The 16,763-nt window shown below is 55.4% G+C and overlaps 1 protein-coding gene across 4 annotated transcripts; it reads left to right on the top strand.

The window, feature by feature from the left end:
* Positions 1–15,977, top strand: ZMYM3 (zinc finger MYM-type containing 3). 4 transcript variants are annotated; one of them, XM_047844511.1, is made up of 25 exons: positions 1–60; positions 1,886–2,571; positions 3,566–3,609; positions 3,943–4,015; positions 4,425–4,719; positions 4,933–5,110; positions 5,458–5,676; positions 5,969–6,119; positions 6,358–6,473; positions 6,633–6,719; positions 6,855–7,005; positions 7,295–7,467; positions 7,671–7,836; positions 8,501–8,598; positions 8,681–8,843; positions 9,128–9,240; positions 9,388–9,562; positions 9,747–9,893; positions 10,363–10,466; positions 10,792–10,960; positions 11,359–11,510; positions 11,992–12,106; positions 12,614–12,868; positions 14,262–14,379; positions 14,498–15,977. In XM_047844511.1, the coding sequence occupies exons 2-25, from the start codon at positions 1,905–1,907 to the stop codon at positions 14,688–14,690; spliced, it is 4,122 nt and encodes a 1,373-aa protein (XP_047700467.1). In that variant the 5' UTR covers positions 1–60; positions 1,886–1,904; the 3' UTR covers positions 14,691–15,977. The 4 variants fall into 4 exon arrangements, with proteins under 4 accessions (XP_047700467.1, XP_047700466.1, XP_047700468.1 ...); XM_047844510.1 differs by lacking the exon at positions 1–60 and adding an exon at positions 439–480; XM_047844512.1 differs by lacking the exon at positions 1–60 and adding an exon at positions 902–1,126 and having other exon boundaries at positions 3,949–4,015.
* The last annotated feature ends 786 nt before the right edge of the window (positions 15,978–16,763 follow it).

Genomic DNA, 16,763 nt, shown 5'->3' with positions numbered 1-16,763 from the left:
GGAGGAAGAGAGGGGCTGAGAGAGAGAGAGACAGAGGAGGAAACACAGCTCTCGGCCTTGGTGAGGAAAACTACTGTAGAGATAAGGCAGGGAGCTCCTGCTGGAAGACTCTGGGAGAAGATCCCAGAACTTACCCTAAGACCGTTGAGGGAGTGGGGGAGTGTCTTTGCGGGGCCTGGTTTTGGGGTCATCAGGCAGTAACGGTTACTGCATAGGCGTTGTCACTGAGCCAGAGCCATTTAACCCGCCCTGGGTGGCTGGAAACCAAGCCTAAGACACCCCACAACTATGATATTCAGAATGGTTAGGGGAGCCCAAGGCTGCAGACAAGGGAAGGAGGGGCACGTGAGGGCTGGATCCCTGCCTACCCCCCCCTACTCCGCTGTCACTCATTACCCCAACAGTCTCCCAGGGGGCGGGCCCCGGAGAGGTGGGGTTGGGGGGAGGGTAATCTTGGCAGGCGCTTGCTGCATGGCGTAGGTAGGGACTGTCGGGGGGGGGGGCGGACGCTGGGGGGTTGAACACGAGTGGGAAGCGAGGAGAGACACGGGGAGGGGGAGGGGACCGGGAACCATTTGAATGAGAGGAGGGGATCACGGGTAGAGTGGGCTCCAGGAGGTAGGGCGGGCACGGGTGTGACGGGGTTGGGGGGGAAGGGGAGAAGACTCTTGAGCCAGGTAAGAGAAGCAGGTGCGTAGATGTATTTTTTGTGGGTTAGTGTACTCGGCCGTTCCGTGGAGAGGGGGTGCCGCCTTTCCCGAGGGCGGGCTTCAAAGCTCCAGAGGCTAGCTTTTCCTCCTCAACTAACGGGGCCCCGGGCGGGGGCTCAAGCTCCATCTCCAACGACTACGCTCCACTCCGCAATTTCCAGGCGGCCACTGGGCTGGGAGTCTCGCGCCGGGGGCCGGCGCTGTCTCGCGAGCCCCCTCCACGAGCCAGCCAATGGGGTTGGTTGCTGGCGCCGCCCGCCCGCCTGGTGCAGAGCGCTGGGCTCTGTGAGCGGCGCTGCCATTTAAAGGGGCCGCGACCCCTGTCCCGGCTGCTAGGGAGGGAGGTGGAGAAGGAGCGCGGGGCCGTCGCTGTCTGCAGTTCTAGGCTTGTAGCCGGTACACTAACCCTGCCGCAGGTAGGGGTCGGGCCTGATCAAGCCGAACCGAACCTGCAGGCGGGATTTCGCCGTAGCCAGGAAGGGGGGGGGGGGTCTAAGGAGAGATCGTAGCTCCAAAATGTCTTCCTGTAAATGCCTGAGGTGGGGGGTGGGCAACAGGAGAAGGAGGACTGGGGGAGCAATAGGAAGGGGGAACGGGGCTGAGGAAGTGGGCGACCCTGAAAGGTAACTGGGGGGAGGGGTTAGGAAGGGCAGTTTGTGGGGGCGAGGGAAGGGCTGAGGGGAGGACCTTGCAACGCGGGGAGGGGGGGGTGGGGCCAGACAGGGTGGGTAAAGACTGGGGAGCTGAGGGGCTCTGGGAGAGAGGGGAGGAGATAAGAACTGAGATCGCGGGGGTGGGAAAGGCTCTTGGTGGCAACAGCCCTAGGAGACTCTAAGGGGGGCGTTCAGCCCGAGTTGGGGGGGGGAGTGAAAGGTAGAGGGGGAGGGGAACTGGGAGTTGCAGTGGGGTGGCGGGGGCAGGCGGGGAGGGTGGAACGACCGACTGCCTGGCTAGTGTGGGCACGGGGCCAGGGCGGGGAACGCCTCTCCCCACAGGGGGCGCTGTATGGGGGGGAGTGGTCATCGGGACTAGAGCCAGTGGAAATGCTTGTCGGTGTGGTGGGGGCTGTTCATGAGAAATCCAAGTGGGTGATGGGGTGTGTCTCAGAACCTATATAAGAAGGAATTCTGGCGAAGACCACCTCTTTTGCCCCTTCTTCTACCCCTAATCTACAGCCCATATCCAGTCATCCTCATGGACCCCAGTGACTTTCCCAGTCCGTTTGACCCATTGACCCTGCCAGAGAAGCCCCTGGCTGGAGACCTTCCAGTAGACATGGAATTTGGAGAGGATCTACTGGAATCCCAGACTGCCCCAACTCGAGGATGGGCGCCCCCTGGCCCTTCTCCATCCTCAGGAGCCCTGGACCTGCTTGATGCCCCTGCTGGCCTGGAAAAAGACCCTGGAGTCCTGGATGGAGCCACTGAGCTGCTGGGGCTGGGGGGGCTGCTCTATAAAGCCCCCTCTCCCCCAGAGGTGGACCATGGTCCTGAGGGGACCCTTGCTTGGGATGCAGGAGATCAGACCCTAGAGCCTGGACCAGGGGGCCAGACCCCTGAGGTGGTACCACCTGAGCCAGGGGCTGGGGCAAATCCCTCTTCACCACAGGGGTTACTAGAGCCTTTGGCTCCAGATTCGCCAATAACACTGCAGCCCCCCCATATTGAAGAGGAGGAGACCACCAACATAGCTACAGGGAGAAGGGGCTCCCCTGGGCAGGAGGAGGAGCTTCCCCAAGGGCAGCCACAGAGCCCAAATGGTCCCCCCAGCCCTTCAGTGGGAGAGACTCTGGGGGATGGAATCAACAGTTCTCAGACCAAACCTGGGGGCCCTAGCCCTCCTGCACACCCATCCTTGCCAGGTAGGTCACCTAATCAGCTGGAGAATCCAGGCTGGGGAGAGGGTAGGGGTAAGTAGGGGTGGTTGTGTGTCTGGGGAAAGCGTAAGGGAGGGGGAAGAGGGTGGACAGACAAGAGTAGGGATATGTATGGAGAAGGAGTTGGGAGCTTGGAAGGGAGGACGAGGGGCTGTGATGAAGATTAAGGAAAGTAGGGGTAGGGAGGCAGCTCAGTGGCTATGGGAGGGTAATGGGGGGAGGTTTCAGGGGGTGGGTTGGGAAGAGTGGATTTGTTGGGAGAGGTTCCCTTTTTCTTACCCCCAGGGGGCTGTTGTGCCAGGGTCCTTTCTTTACAATTTGGAGAGGACACCAGGCTTCTTGGTGCTAAGATCTTTCCAGCTGTTTTGTTCTAGAAGAGAGTGGGGTTTCTAGGTTGGATGAATGATAACTAGGTTCTGGAGCCACCAACAGCATAGTGATTTCAGGGGAATGGTAGAAATGCAGGGCCTGGAATTGTGTCTCTGATAGGGGAGGAAGAGCCTGGGCTTGAGAGGCTCTGATTTCCCCCCTCTTTCTGCCTAGTGGTGTGCCTCTCCCAGGTTGTGACCAGGGTCTTGGGGCTTATATAACCACCTGAGTCCAGGGGAACCTCTCCATACATAATGCTTCCTTTTCCCTTTGCTACCTTTGGGTGCTTGCATTTGTTGTCAGTGAACTATATAAGTTCTCTGATGAAAGACCTGTTATCTGTGTTTCCTTAACTCCCAATGATTGGGACAGAGGCTGGGGGGAAGGCTAAGATTTTTTTTTTTTAATGGAGAATAGCTGCCCCCTCCCCTCCCTTAGAACAGAGCTTGAGGTAACCCTGAGAGGGGCCCCAAGAAGCCACAGGCACTTGAGTTTTCCCTTTCAGTTTTGAGTATGTTCTTCCCCAGGAATGGAGGCACGGAGGTTGGGCCAGAGAGGGGGGTGGTGAGGGCAAGCTCAAGATTTAGGCTGTTTTCTGCTTCCTTTGCAGGAGATGGCCTGACTGGGAAGGCGAGTGAGAAGCCGCCTGAGAGGGTGAGGGGGGGAGGGGATTGGAAGGAGTCTGGTTCCCCCTATAGCTCTGGGAAGGACAGACCCTTCATTTTCCCTCCCAGATGTTGTTCTGGGGAGGGCTTGTGCAAGGAGAGTTAGGAGGAAGTGGGCGGGGGGGGGGGGGGGAGCTCTTGTGTCTCCTGCTTCTTAAGGAGAAAGTCCAGCCTCCTTTTCTCCCCTCCTCTCAGTCCTGGGCTGAGGGTCCCTACTCTCCCTTCCCCCTCCCATCTCTGTACCCCCCACACCCTGCACCAGTACAGCAGGCCCTTTAGCCTGCCCCTGGTGTCAGCTTTCCTCCCCTCCCATGTTTCCAAGGTGCAGAAGAGAAGCGAGCGCGTTAGAAGAGTAGAGCCTCCAAAACCCGAGGTTGTGGATTCCACTGAGAGCAGTGAGTAGGACTTGAGGAAGTGTGACCGAGTGGGATGTGGCGGGCCACAGATCTCCTGGCTCCCATAGTGCTGCGCCCTGCAGAGTGTGAAGTGCCTATCTCTGCTGTGGGTTGGCATGGGAACCAGGGGCAGTGGGGGAAATTGAAAACAACAGCAGCGAGAATGGAGTTTCCTGTTTCAGCCATGCCATCCCTGTCCTGAATCTTCTCACTCAGAGCCCTCCTGGGCCCTCCCAGGGAGAGTGCCACCAGTGGCTTAAGATGCCAGCATGATGCGGGTGGGGGCGCAGAGGAAATAACTAGGGGGATAGGGCTCATCCGAGGAGCCAGTATCTGCTGAGCTGCCCGTTGGTCAGAGGAGAGCTGGTCCAGTAGCTTTTGCTCATGGTCCGTGCCCCCACTTCCACAGTTCCAGTGTCAGATGAGGATTCTGATGCCATGGTAGATGACCCCAATGATGAGGACTTTGTGCCATTCCGGCCCCGGCGCTCCCCTCGCATGTCCCTACGCTCAAGCGTGGCACAAAGGGCCGGGCGCTCTGCGGTAGGCACCAAGATGACCTGTGCTCACTGCCGGACGCCACTGCAGAAGGGGCAGACCGCCTACCAGCGCAAGGGGCTGCCTCAGCTCTTCTGCTCTTCATCCTGTCTCACCACTTTCTCTAAGAAGCCTTCGGGCAAAAAGACCTGTACCTTCTGCAAGAAGTACGTGAAGGTCCCCAGGGTGCAGGGAGGGCAGGGATCAGGCCGGGAGTAACTAGTGATCCGGGGACTGTGGGCAAGAAGCTAGCAGAGTGGAACTGGGAGGGGGGTCCGAGATTACTCGGCCCTGTGGTCATCGATCCCTGCGGAGGGGTGGGAGCCGATGAAACAAGAGGATGGTACTAAGTGGACATTCCAACCTGCTTCCACCTGCAGGGAGATCTGGAACACCAAGGACTCGGTTGTGGCACAGACTGGTTCAGGAGGCTCCTTCCATGAGTTCTGCACGTCCGTCTGTCTCTCCCTGTACGAGGCCCAGCAGCAGCGCCCAATCCCACAGTCTGGGGATCCTGCCGACGCCACTCGCTGCAGCATATGCCAGAAGACTGGAGAGGTGAGGAAGCTTGATGGGGGCTGATTTGCAGAGCCTGGCTAGCCCTGACCTGCCCCTGCCATCCTGGGGCTGCAGGGGCCAGGCCCTGTGGAAGAGGGGAGTGGGGAGGAAGGGCAGCCATCGTGAGGGAGCATATTCAAGGATAGAGCTTCTCCAGGATGTATGCAGCCGGCCTTCCTTGCCTCCCGGGACCTCACCATCAAGTCGGCAGCCCGATATGCAGGTTGGGGGGTCCCTGGGCCCACTGTGTGCTGTGAAGGTCTAGGGTGAGGTGGGGCGGGCCGTCCTTGCTTCAGGGTGGGTGGTGGTGCCCAGGCCCTGGCTCAGGGTGTGTGTGTGTACGGCAGGTCCTGCACGAGGTCAGCAACGGCAGCGTGGTGCACCGGCTCTGCAGCGATTCTTGCTTCTCCAAATTCCGGGCCAACAAGGGACTGAAAACCAACTGTTGTGACCAGTGCGGGGCTTACATCTACACCAAGACCGGGAGCCCTGGCCCTGAGCTCCTCTTCCACGAGGGCCAACAAAAGCGGTTCTGCAACACAACCTGCTTGGGGGCGTACAAGAAGGTGGGGCCGAGGGAGTAGTGCATTAGAGGGCTGTGGACGGGGGTGCGGTTCCTGGGTGACAAATAAAGGTGCCTGATGGGTCGAGGGTTGGGAAGAATAAAACAAATAAAGGGGGTTTCAATTGTATCTGTTATGTTTTATTTTTGAAGCTGGCTGGTGGATACACAGGTCTTTGTTATATCATCATCTACCCTTTTTTTGTATGCCTGAAATATCTCATGTTTTAAAAAATTTAACAAATAAAAGCGAAGGGACAAATCCAGCCTCAGCCTCTCCTTCCCCATCCTCACAGAAAAACACACGTGTGTACCCATGTGTCTGGTGCAAGACCCTGTGTAAGAACTTTGAGATGCTATCACATGTGGATCGTAATGGCAAGACCAGCTTGTTCTGTACCCTGTGCTGTACCACCTCTTACAAAGTGAAGCAGGCAGGGCTCACTGGTAGGTGCAAAGCCCTCTTCTCTGAGACCCCTGCTGGCCTTCCTTCTACCTCCCGTACTCCCTTCTAAAGTGATCCCTGCTGCCCAACCTCAGCCCCGACCACATCTTCCCATGGATTTCCTGTTCCATCTCTGCACTGCCTTACACCTTCTGTGTGCTCTCTCTCTCTCCTTCTCTATCTCTCTCTCTCTCTTTCTTTCTCTCTCTCTCTCTTTCTCCTTTTCTCTCTGTGCCCCAGGCCCTCCCCGACCCTGCAGCTTCTGCCGCCGCAGCCTCTCTGACCCCTGTTACTACAACAAGGTTGATCGCACAGTCTACCAGTTCTGCAGCCCCAGCTGCTGGACCAAGTTCCAGGTACTCCAAACCCTGGACCAGGGATGAAAGAAGGGTGTGGTGACACAGAGAGGGTATGAGAGTTGGGGCAGGTAGGCCCGGGCAGAACTAAGAACCAGCCTGACCCCCCCCTCCCCACCGCCCCCACACACCTCCCTTACTTGTCTTCCTTCCCTCCAGCGCACAAGCCCTGAGGGGGGCATTCACCTGAGCTGTCACTACTGCCACAGCCTCTTCAGTGGCAAGCCTGAGGTCTTGGACTGGCAGGTAAGATCCCCACCCCCGCCGACATCCTGCCACATAGACCGGACAGCTGTCTGAAGGGGGCCTTCCCTCCACTTGGCTCTCGCCGGATCGGGATGTCACAGCTCTGTCCTCCCCGCCCTGTGCCCCTCATCTCAGGACCAGGTGTTCCAGTTCTGCTGCCGCGATTGCTGCGAGGACTTCAAGCGGCTCCGGGGTGTGGTGTCCCAGTGTGAGCATTGCCGGCAGGAGAAACTCCTGCATGAGAAACTCCGGTTCAGTGGGGTGGAGAAGAGCTTCTGCAGCGAAGGTAAGGAGGTGGGGAAAGGCGCAGAAGGGCCTGAAACTTCCAGCCAGAGAGGGTGGGGGGGGAAGGAGGAGGGCTTGCAATGTGGCACTTGGGGGGCGGTCGGGGGTCTTCTGGTCACTGTGTTGTCCTCCTCCCATCCCCTCCCCCTCCTCCGTCTCTCTGTCCATCCGGAGGCTTCAAGGTACGAGAGGCTGGTGGAGGTTTTAGGTGGACCATCTTGGAAAGGTTGGGCCTCCTGGCCATGGTGATCTCTGGGTCTCTGGACTCTCTCCTCTTGCCCTCTTCCCAGGCTGTGTGCTGCTGTACAAACAGGACTTCACCAAGAAGCTGGGGCTGTGCTGTATCACTTGTACCTACTGCTCCCAGACCTGCCAGCGTGGAGTCACCGAGCAGCTGGATGGCAGCACCTGGGACTTCTGCAGTGAGGACTGTAAGAGCAAGTACCTGCTGTGGTACTGCAAGGTAAGGGGGGCAGGACACTGGAAAGGAGGGAAGGGGCGCCAAGGGGCACAGGCTATTACACTGGCCTCAGGGTGCGGGCCGATCTCCAGGGAGGGGGCTCTGGTTGGCCCGGCTTCTGAAGGGAGCAGCACGGCCTCTCCCAGGGCAAAGGGCCCAGCCCACTTTAGGGAGGCAGGTCTGACTGTCCTGTTGACGCCCCCCAGGCCGCCCGGTGCCACGCCTGTAAGCGCCAGGGGAAGCTGCTGGAGACCATCCACTGGCGTGGGCAGATCCGTCATTTCTGCAACCAACAGTGTCTGCTGCGCTTCTACAGCCAGCAGAACCAACCCAACTTGGATACCCAGAGCGGGCCTGAGAGCCTCCTGAACAGTGAGTGCTGGGCAGGGGACATGCTCTGTTAGCACTGGCCTGGACCCTTTTCACCTTAGGCCCAGCCCCTCTCTCCCTTCTCTCTTGCTTTCACCTCATCCTTGGCCAGACAGAGCTCCTTGTACTATATTCTTTTTCAGCTTCTGGACCGTGCGGGTACTAGGGGGAGCCTTGTTTCAAGGTCCCTAGAGTTCGAGTCTACTCGAACTGTATAAAGGATGTGTTTTGAGGGGATGGACACTGACCCAGGTGGGATGGGGCATGTGGGGGGCTGTGGTTAATTTTCAGAGAGCTGGAAGTGTCGGCATAAGCTCTACCTTTGAGGAGACCGAAGACTATTGTTTCTAGAATGTCACCTCAGTCTCTCCACTGCTTCAGGGGTACCAAACTTCCGAGGGTCATCTGAGTGGAAGGTCTCCAATTGTGCGTCATTGGGGGAACTGTCTTTTGGTCTTCTTGGCAGCCAGGAGCAAAGAACCTTCTTGGCCAGTGTTGCTGGGGCCTAGAGAAGACTACATCTAAGGATGGGGGTGGTGAGGAGGGGATATTCTAGATCTCCCATTTGCATCTAGTGTGCCTTTCAATGGAGCTCTTGTGGAACGGGGATGAGGAGAGCGGAGAGCAAGTTCCTCAGATGAGAGCATTCATTTGTTTTGATCTATAGGTCAGTCTCCCGAGTCGAAGCCCCAGGCACCATCTCAAACCAAAGTGGAGAACAGCAGTACAGTGAAGACCCCAGAGGAAAATGGGAATCTGGGCAAGGTCAGGGCAGAAGCCAAGGGGGTGGATGGCCTCAGAGGAGGGTATGCTGGTTGGCAGCTCTAACATTCCTTGGTCTCTGCAGATCCCTGCCAAGACCCGATCGGCTCCTGCTGCTTCCACCCCTCCTCCACCCCTGCCACCCCCAGCAACACCCCGCAAAAACAAAGCGGCCATGTGTAAACCACTGATGCAGAATAGGGGGGTCTCCTGCAAGGTGGAGATGAAGTCCAAAGGGAGTCAAACAGGTGAGCCAGGGTACCTAGACATCCCAGGCTACATTCCATAGTCCTAGGCCTCCAGCCCCGTGCCTGGGAACTGGACAGGGGGTTTATGAGATGGCTGAAGCATTGTGCACATGGTTGTCCCGGAATTCTCGAGTTGTCTCTCAGCCTCTGGTTCTAGGGCAGTTTTGTGACACTGAGCACATGTTAGAGCTTTTGGGGTAGAGGGGGACAGGCAAGCGTCAAGCTCTGGGCCAGATGTGGTACATCTAGCAGAGGCTCTGAGAAGACCCCTTTCTTGTCAACAGAAGAGTGGAAGCCACAGGTGATAGTGCTGCCCATCCCAGTGCCCATCTTTGTGCCAGTGCCTATGCATCTGTACTGCCAGAAAGTCCCGGTGCCTTTCTCCATGCCCATCCCGGTAAGTTTCCCTGCCCTTCCTGGTGTGGTCTCCTTTACCCTTTCAGGATTGAGACCCATGCTCCCCGCCTCCCCCCTTAGTCTCATCAGCTGTCCCTCTCATTCGCTGGGGTGGTTGTTGGTGTTCAGTTGGGATTCCTGCCTCCAGGTGCCTGTGCCCATGTTCCTGCCCACCACCTTGGAGAGCACAGACAAGATTGTGGAGACCATTGAGGAGCTGAAGGTGAAGATCCCTTCCAACCCCTTGGAGGCCGACATCCTGGCTATGGCAGAAATGATTGCAGAGGCTGAGGAGTTAGACAAGGCCTCATCTGACCTTTGTGGTACGCCATGGGGGGTGGTGATGAGGGAGACAGGGTGCTACTGGCCTGTGTCAGCCTAAGGGGGAGGAGTGTGGTAATCTTGGTGCCTTAGAAGGACTGGGGAGTAGTTGGGATTAGCCCCTGAAGGCCTGTGAGGGTGCTAGGCAGGAGCTGCAGTGACCAAGCCACCTTCCCTGTCCCCCAGATCTTGTGAGCAACCAGAGTGCAGAGGGGCTTCTGGAAGACTGTGACCTGTTTGGGCCAGCTAGAGATGATGTCCTGGCCATGGCCGTCAAGATGGCCAATGTCTTGGATGAGCCTGGGCAAGACTTGGAGGCGGACTTCCCCAAGAGTGAGTGGGACTTGAAGTGTGTCCACTGGGTGCAGTAGCATTTGTGCCGAGAGGCATGAAGTGTCCCTTGTGATCTGAGCATGACCCCAAAACAGTGCTCCTTGTGACCCTGTGACAGAAGGTTCTCACAGGGACTAGTGCCAGAGATACCGGGACAGGCGCACTGTTTTGCAGTTGTGTTTAGCTTTTGTTTAATCGCGGCAGAACACATAACATAAAATTTATCATCTTAACCCTGTTTAAGCATGCAGTTCGGTAGCGTTACGAACATTCCCATCATTGTGAGTTTTTGCATTTATGTGCCTCAGAGCGTGTTCTTGGTACAGCTTTGCTGCTTCCTACCGAGTACAGTAAGGCTGTATAGGAGTCTCATCTCCAGTCAAGTGGCCAAGTGGCAGGGGTAGGGTGTGAGGACCACAGGGTTGAGATCTTAAAAAAATTGATTTCTTCCTCCTTTCCTCTCTAACAGACCCTCTGGACATTAACCCAAGTGTAGACTTCCTCTTTGATTGTGGCCTGGTAGGGCCCGAGGATGTGTCTACTGAACAAGACCTTCCCCGCACCATGAGGAAGGTGAGGGCCAGGGCTGCTAAATCCACAGAAGGAGGAGGCTCAAAGAGTTTTTTTCGGGGGGGTGGGGGCGGCTCTTGTAGTCAAGCCGGTGGCCTTAGTTTGACTTTCCTAACCTCTGTTGTCTGCCACTGTGAGTACCAAGAAATAGCCACACTTTCTCTCTTCATGAGGTCACCAGGGTCATTTCTGGGGCTCTGTGCTGTGGAAGCTCGCTGCGTTCTTACATCAGGCCCTTGCTTCCCCAGTGGTCAATACTATCCTGACTGGCTTCCGTGGTGCCCCTGGCCCTGCTTCTGCCACCCCTTTCCTTTCTCTTCCCCTCCAGGGTCAAAAGCGGCTGGTGCTTTCGGAGAGCTGTTCCCGGGATTCCATGAGCAGCCAGCCTAGCTGTACTGGACTCAACTATTCATATGGTGTCAATGCTTGGAAGTGCTGGGTGCAGTCAAAATATGCCAATGGAGAAACCAGCAAGGGGGATGAACTGCGCTTTGGCCGTAAGTATGGGGTGGGGGTGGGGAGGAAGGTACCCCGTGCTCAGGGGAGGGGCCCCCACCCATTTACCTAAAACACAGGGCCCCCTCAATGTGGGGAGAGGAGGAGGGCCAGGGCTGCAGTTCAGCTGAGGATGTGAGGATGTCTAGGGGTGATAAGGCCGTGATCACCGAAGGGTGTCCTGTGAAGATGGGGAGGAGTTGCAAAATAAGGGGAGAGGCTGTCTAGGTTTAAAGGCTGAGGGCTTTTTTTTTTTTTTTTTTTTTTTTTTTTTTGTAATGGGTGGGTTTGTTCTGGAGCTGGATGCACTAAGGGATGAAGGGATTAATGATGGAGCTAAATGAAATTCTCCACGTGGAGTTCTCTTAATCCCATCTACCTCCACTGTGTATCACTACAGCCAAACCTATGCGTATCAAAGAGGATATTCTGGCCTGCTCAGCTGCTGAACTCAACTACGGTCTGGCCCAGTTTGTGAGAGAAATCACTCGACCCAACGGTGAACGATACGAACCTGACAGTATCTACTATCTGTGTCTCGGCATCCAGCAGGTATCCCTGGCACGCCGCCTCGCTTGCCGTCACTCTCAACATAGCAGGCAGGATCCCACCGTAAATGACTCTGTCCCGGCCCCTGTTCCTCACCCTGCCTCCTACCCTGAGCAGGTCCCCTTGGTAATCCTCCAGAACCATTCTAGGAAGGGAAAGATGGGTAGAGCTGAACTCTTTGGGTGGCGGGGTGATGTGTAGTTTCCCCTGCAAGAGGTCGGCTGCATGTTGTCTGACGAAGGAGGCTGGGCTTGTGAAGAACCAGCGACAACACAGCTCCCCAGACTTCTTCCTCTTCCAGCAGGGCCCCGGTATCTCAGAGTGGGGGGATATCCCTGGAGAAAAGCACTCTGGGTCACCTAATCAAGCAGTGCTTTCCCATTGCCTCCTCATTATCGAGGTTGCCATGCTTGGGGCCTTTGGCATCACGTCTTTCCTCCAGAACCTAGAGTCTAGCTTTCTGTGCATGTTTTTCTTTCTTCAGTACTTGCTGGAAAACAATCGAATGGTGAACATTTTCACAGACCTTTACTACCTGACTTTCGTTCAAGAACTCAACAAGTCTCTGAGTACCTGGCAGCCCACACTCCTCCCTAACAGTAAGGGACAGGGACCTTGCAACCCCTCTGCCCTCTTCTCCATGCTTTCAGTACACCATTCCAAGAGTCCTGGGCTGTTTGGTCTGCTACTCTCCACAAAGTGTCTGAGGGCAGGAGTTACGTCCCTGGGGGGGCCTCGGGGTTGAGAGCTAGAGGGGCCAGAGCCCCCATCCTTGAACACGACCTAGGTCTAGGTCTGAAAAAGGTGGTTTGGGTTTTGGTGGTGAGTGAAGAAAGAAGAGAAGGCACTGTGGGACTCCTTGGGGTTTACATCTCCCTGCCTGTAACTCGAGGGTGGTAAGAGAAGCTCCAAGTGCAAGTGGAAACCATTTAAAAAGCCCAGTTCACTGTCTACTGTAGCAGGGTGTCTGCGTTCTCTGTGCAGTTGTCACTTACTGGCCAGCGATGGGGTGGGAAATGCTCGTGAGCGGGGCGTCTGGGATCGGAAGTGGCTGGGTGGGGGTGTTTGATCACTCCTGACTGGCGTCTCCCCCTTGACCATTGCAGATACGGTGTTCTCCCGCGTGGAGGAAGAGCACCTGTGGGAGTGTAAGCAGCTCGGGGTCTACTCACCCTTTGTCCTCCTCAACACCCTCATGTTCTTCAACACTAAGTTTTTTGGGCTCCAGACAGCCGAGGAACACATGCAGCTCTCCTTCACCAACGTGGTGCGGCAGTCCCGCAAGTGTACCACCCCTCGGGGCACCACCAAGGTGGTGAGCATCCGCTACTATGCCCCCGTCCGCCAGAGGAAAGGGCGAGGTACGAGGCTATCCCCCGACCCCTTTATCTTTCCCCCTCCCTGCTTTCCCCTCTCAGGCCCCTCCATGACTGCTGGCTTGGCCCTCTCCTTGTCTTCCCTACCCCTTCCATTCCTGTGTTTGCCAAAAAGGCGAAAATAGCCAGTCCTGCAATCTGCTAGGCAGTGGCTCTTGCAGAAATAGGAGGTCACTCAGCTGCCTGTATCCTGCTCCCCTTCTTTTTCTTTTTCTTTTTCTTTTTTCTTTTTCTTTTTCTTTTTCTTTTTCATTTTTTTTCTTTTTTTCTCTTTCTCATTCTCTTTCTTTTATTTACTTATTTTAAAAGAAATATTTCTTTGTGACCTTTTTTTAAGTTTATTTGTTTATTTTTGAGAAAGACAGAGACAATGTGAGTGGGAGAGGGGCAGAGAGAGGGGTAGAGAGAGAATCCCAAGCAGGCTCTGCACTGTCAGCGCAGAGGCCAATGTGGGGCTCGAACTCATGAACCATGAGATCATGAGTTGAGCCAAAACCAGGAGTCGGATGCTTAACTGACTGAGCCACCCAGGTGCCCCTCTTTCTTTTTTTTTAAGTTCAGTCTTTTTTTTTAGAGGTTTATTTATTTTTGAGACAGAGAGAGAGTGAGCAGTCAAGGGGTGGAAAGAGGGAGACAGAGGATCCGAAGTAAGCTCTGGGCTGACAGCAGAAAGCCCAACGTGGGGCACCAGCTCCTGAACTGTGAGATCATGACCTGAGCTGAAGTTGGATGCTTAACTGACTGAGCCACCCAGGCGCCTGGTGACTTTCCTCCTTTCAAGGCAATGTACTTTCTTGGGGTGGATGGTAGACAAGTAGGAAGCTGCTGGGTGTGTTCAACTGTGGGGGAGAGTTGACAGGGTGAATAAGAGGCTTTCCCTGGTTCGGTGCTGCTGGGTGTGACAAACTGCACCTTGGTTTCCATTCTGGCCCTGGAGTCCCGTGCCATCTGAGTGCAGTTCCCAAAGTCTCTTCTCTGGACCTGAGCCTCTGCCTGGGCTGAGGTACTGGGGGCTGGGACCATTGATGTTTCCCTGTCCTGGAAGGCTAGCCCAGCCTTGCCATAGGGTCTGTTTTGTCAGTATGCATGCAAAGCTTCTGAGATGATGTCTTCAGGAAATCATTTTGGGGAGATTATAAAGGGAGACCTTGGCAGTGAGAACCAGGGAGGCCCACAGAACAACTCCCCCCCCCCCCGCTGTCACAGGACCTGTTTGCTTGACGTGGGGAGACTGACCGACCCTTCTTCTGCCTTTATTTCTCTGTGAGACTGTATTTGGTGTCCTGAGGCCTTCCCCCTGTGCCCTGGACTGTGCTCTTGGAAGTGGTTCATTGAGGCTGTGCTTGTAATGACTCTGGGTCATTTGCCTCATCTGCAGACACGGGCCCTGGGAAACGGAAGAGAGAAGAAGAAGCTCCTATCTTAGAGCAGCGTGAGAACCGCATGAATCCCCTCCGCTGCCCCGTCAAGTTCTACGAATTCTATCTCTCAAAATGGTGAGTTGGAAGCTTTGCAGGCGTGGCATTAGCATGGGGACTCAGGGAATCTACTTTGCCCTGGTAATTGATCTCTGTCCTCCCACCCCTCCCCCCACCCACCTCGCCACTGTTATAGCCCTGAAAGCCTCCGGACTCGCAACGATGTGTTCTACCTACAACCTGAGCGGTCCTGCATCGCCGAGTCACCTCTCTGGTATTCCGTGATCCCCATGGACCGCAGCATGTTGGAGAGTATGCTCAATCGCATTCTGGCTGTGCGTGAGATTTACGAGGAGCTGGGTCGTCCTGGGGAGGAAGACCTGGACTGAGCCCATGTGCTATCCGTGTCTGTCTTTCACACCAACATCTGGCCTGGGACCATGTCCCACAGGGCGACTGGCCCAGGAACCAATGCTACTCATCCTGAAGGGCCCTGACTGCCCTTCTCTACTCATCCATTCCCTGCCTTCCCTAGGAACCCCTGGCTCTTACCTTCTTCCACACCACTTGACAACCACAGGGCCCCAGTCCTCTGTACCCAGGGGCTGGTCTCCCAGCGATGGGCAAAACCCAGCTTGGCCATTTCCTTTATGCTTCAGAGTGAACCCCTTCTCCTGGGGGCCCAACTCTGGGTGGAGTGTTGAGAGCTCTGGTGATCCTGTTGGCTTTGGGTTTCCTGACCCATCCCATGTAGGTAAAGCTCCCTGTTCCTAGGTTTGGCCAAGGGAAGAACCCAGCTGCCTTCTCTGCCCTGTGCCCATCCCCTCCTTTTGCTCTTCCCCGGTACCACGCTAGAGGGTCTTGTATGGACGACGGGAAAGAAAGTATGGCAGTAATGAGGGGACCATTTACCTAAACCACAGAGCTTAGATGCTCTTCCCCTCCCATGAGATAACTAGTTGTTGGAATCCCCGCACCACCTCACTCCCCCTCCCCACCCCTGCAAGCACCAGCCCTTGGTGCCTCCATTTAAAAAACTTCCAAATGCTTTCTTTCCCTCAAAGGCAGAAGATGACTCTAAGTGTGGGGAACTGACTCCTGTCCCCTTGGTTTATGTGTTTGTCGCTCTCTGCCGTCTTAGGTTGGCATGAGCCATGGTGTCAACATGCTTAGCCCCCTTCTGTAACTGCCTCCCTTTAGTTCAATGGACAGAGTTTCCCAAGGCAAAAACTACCTTCTGACTTGGATTGGGGCTGGGTTTCCCCACTCGTGTTCTCCCCCCATCATAAGAGCCAGGCCAAGCCTTTGGGGGCCCTGGGTCATACAGGATGGGATGTGTGGTCAAAGGATAGGTGAAGAACTGTGGGCATGGGTCCTGTGCCCACTGCCTGCATCTCTCTTCCCCATCTTGCCTTCATAGTTCCAGAAAACTATTAGCGTCCAGCAAAGGGGGTACCCAGTTCTTTCCCTGTTGGCTTTGCTGTTCCCCAGCCTCCTTTTTGTGTTTTTATAACTGTTACCAGTTTAGCCACTGTTTAAATTGTATATATTGTTCTGAGGCGCCTGGCCTGTCCCTTCAGTGAGCCATGCCCACCCTTGTGTTGTAGTGAGAAGCTGTTGTCACAACTAACCTCTGTCTCTGGAATTGTTTGTTTCAAATAAAGAGTTAAAATTGTCCTTTGCCTTCTCTGGGGGAGGGAGAGCGGTATCAGGAGAGGTGGGGGCCTTAGTGGACCAGTGCCAGACCACTTCAAACTCTCAAGGGAGTAAAGAAGTGAGATGTCCCACCTCAGTTTCAAGAATCATTTTTACCTGCCTCGCTGAATGAATCCACTAGGAAATATGGTCTTTTTATTTTTCTTTCATTTTTTGAAAATTTACTTATTTTGAGAGAGAGAGAGAGAGAGAGAGAGAGAGACAGCGCGAGTGGGGGAGGGGCAGAGAGAGAGGAGAGAGAATCTCAAGTAGGCGCAGAGCCCGATGCGGGGCTCAGAGTCACAAACCATGAGATCATGACCTGAGCTGTAACCAAGAGTTGGACGCCCAACCAACTGAGCCACCCAGGTGCCCCACGGTCCTTTTTAATAACAAGCTTCCAAATACTTAGAGGGGGGAAAATCAATTTCACAGCCATCTGTTGAGGACCTACTATGTGAAGGGCCTAAGCAGAGAAGACAAAGATTCATGAAACCAGGGTCCTATCCCCAGCAGGCTCCCAGGCTACAGGGGAGACAGACCACTGCACAGTTAGTTGTGAGACAGGCAGAATGAAATATCTAGTGCTGTGGGAGAATAGGGAGATAATTCATTTCAAGTTTACAGGGATGTATGTGCAACTGAGTGAGCTCGCTGGGGGCGATGGCATATAAACCGGGGCCTCAGGGAATAAGTGGGAGGGGTTGGGGGGACCAGTACAACCAAAGCCATAGGGAAGCCAAGTGTGAGGCTGAAGTTTTCCAGCC

The sequence above is a fragment of the Prionailurus viverrinus genome, chromosome X, assembly GCF_022837055.1.
Source record: "Prionailurus viverrinus isolate Anna chromosome X, UM_Priviv_1.0, whole genome shotgun sequence".
In the NCBI taxonomy this organism is placed as follows: Eukaryota; Metazoa; Chordata; class Mammalia; order Carnivora; family Felidae; genus Prionailurus; species Prionailurus viverrinus.
This window is presented reverse-complemented; position numbering and strand designations above follow the sequence as displayed.

Coding starts and splice junctions, on each gene's coding strand:
- ZMYM3 (XM_047844511.1), top strand. CDS start 1,905: ATGGACCCCAGTGACTTTCCCAGTCCGTTTGACCCATTGACCCTGCCA. Junction 6,720..6,854: donor CTGAGGTCTTGGACTGGCAG/GTAAGATCCCCA, acceptor CCCTCATCTCAG/GACCAGGTGTTCCAGTTCTG. Junction 12,869..14,261: donor CCGCCAGAGGAAAGGGCGAG/GTACGAGGCTAT, acceptor CCTCATCTGCAG/ACACGGGCCCTGGGAAACGG.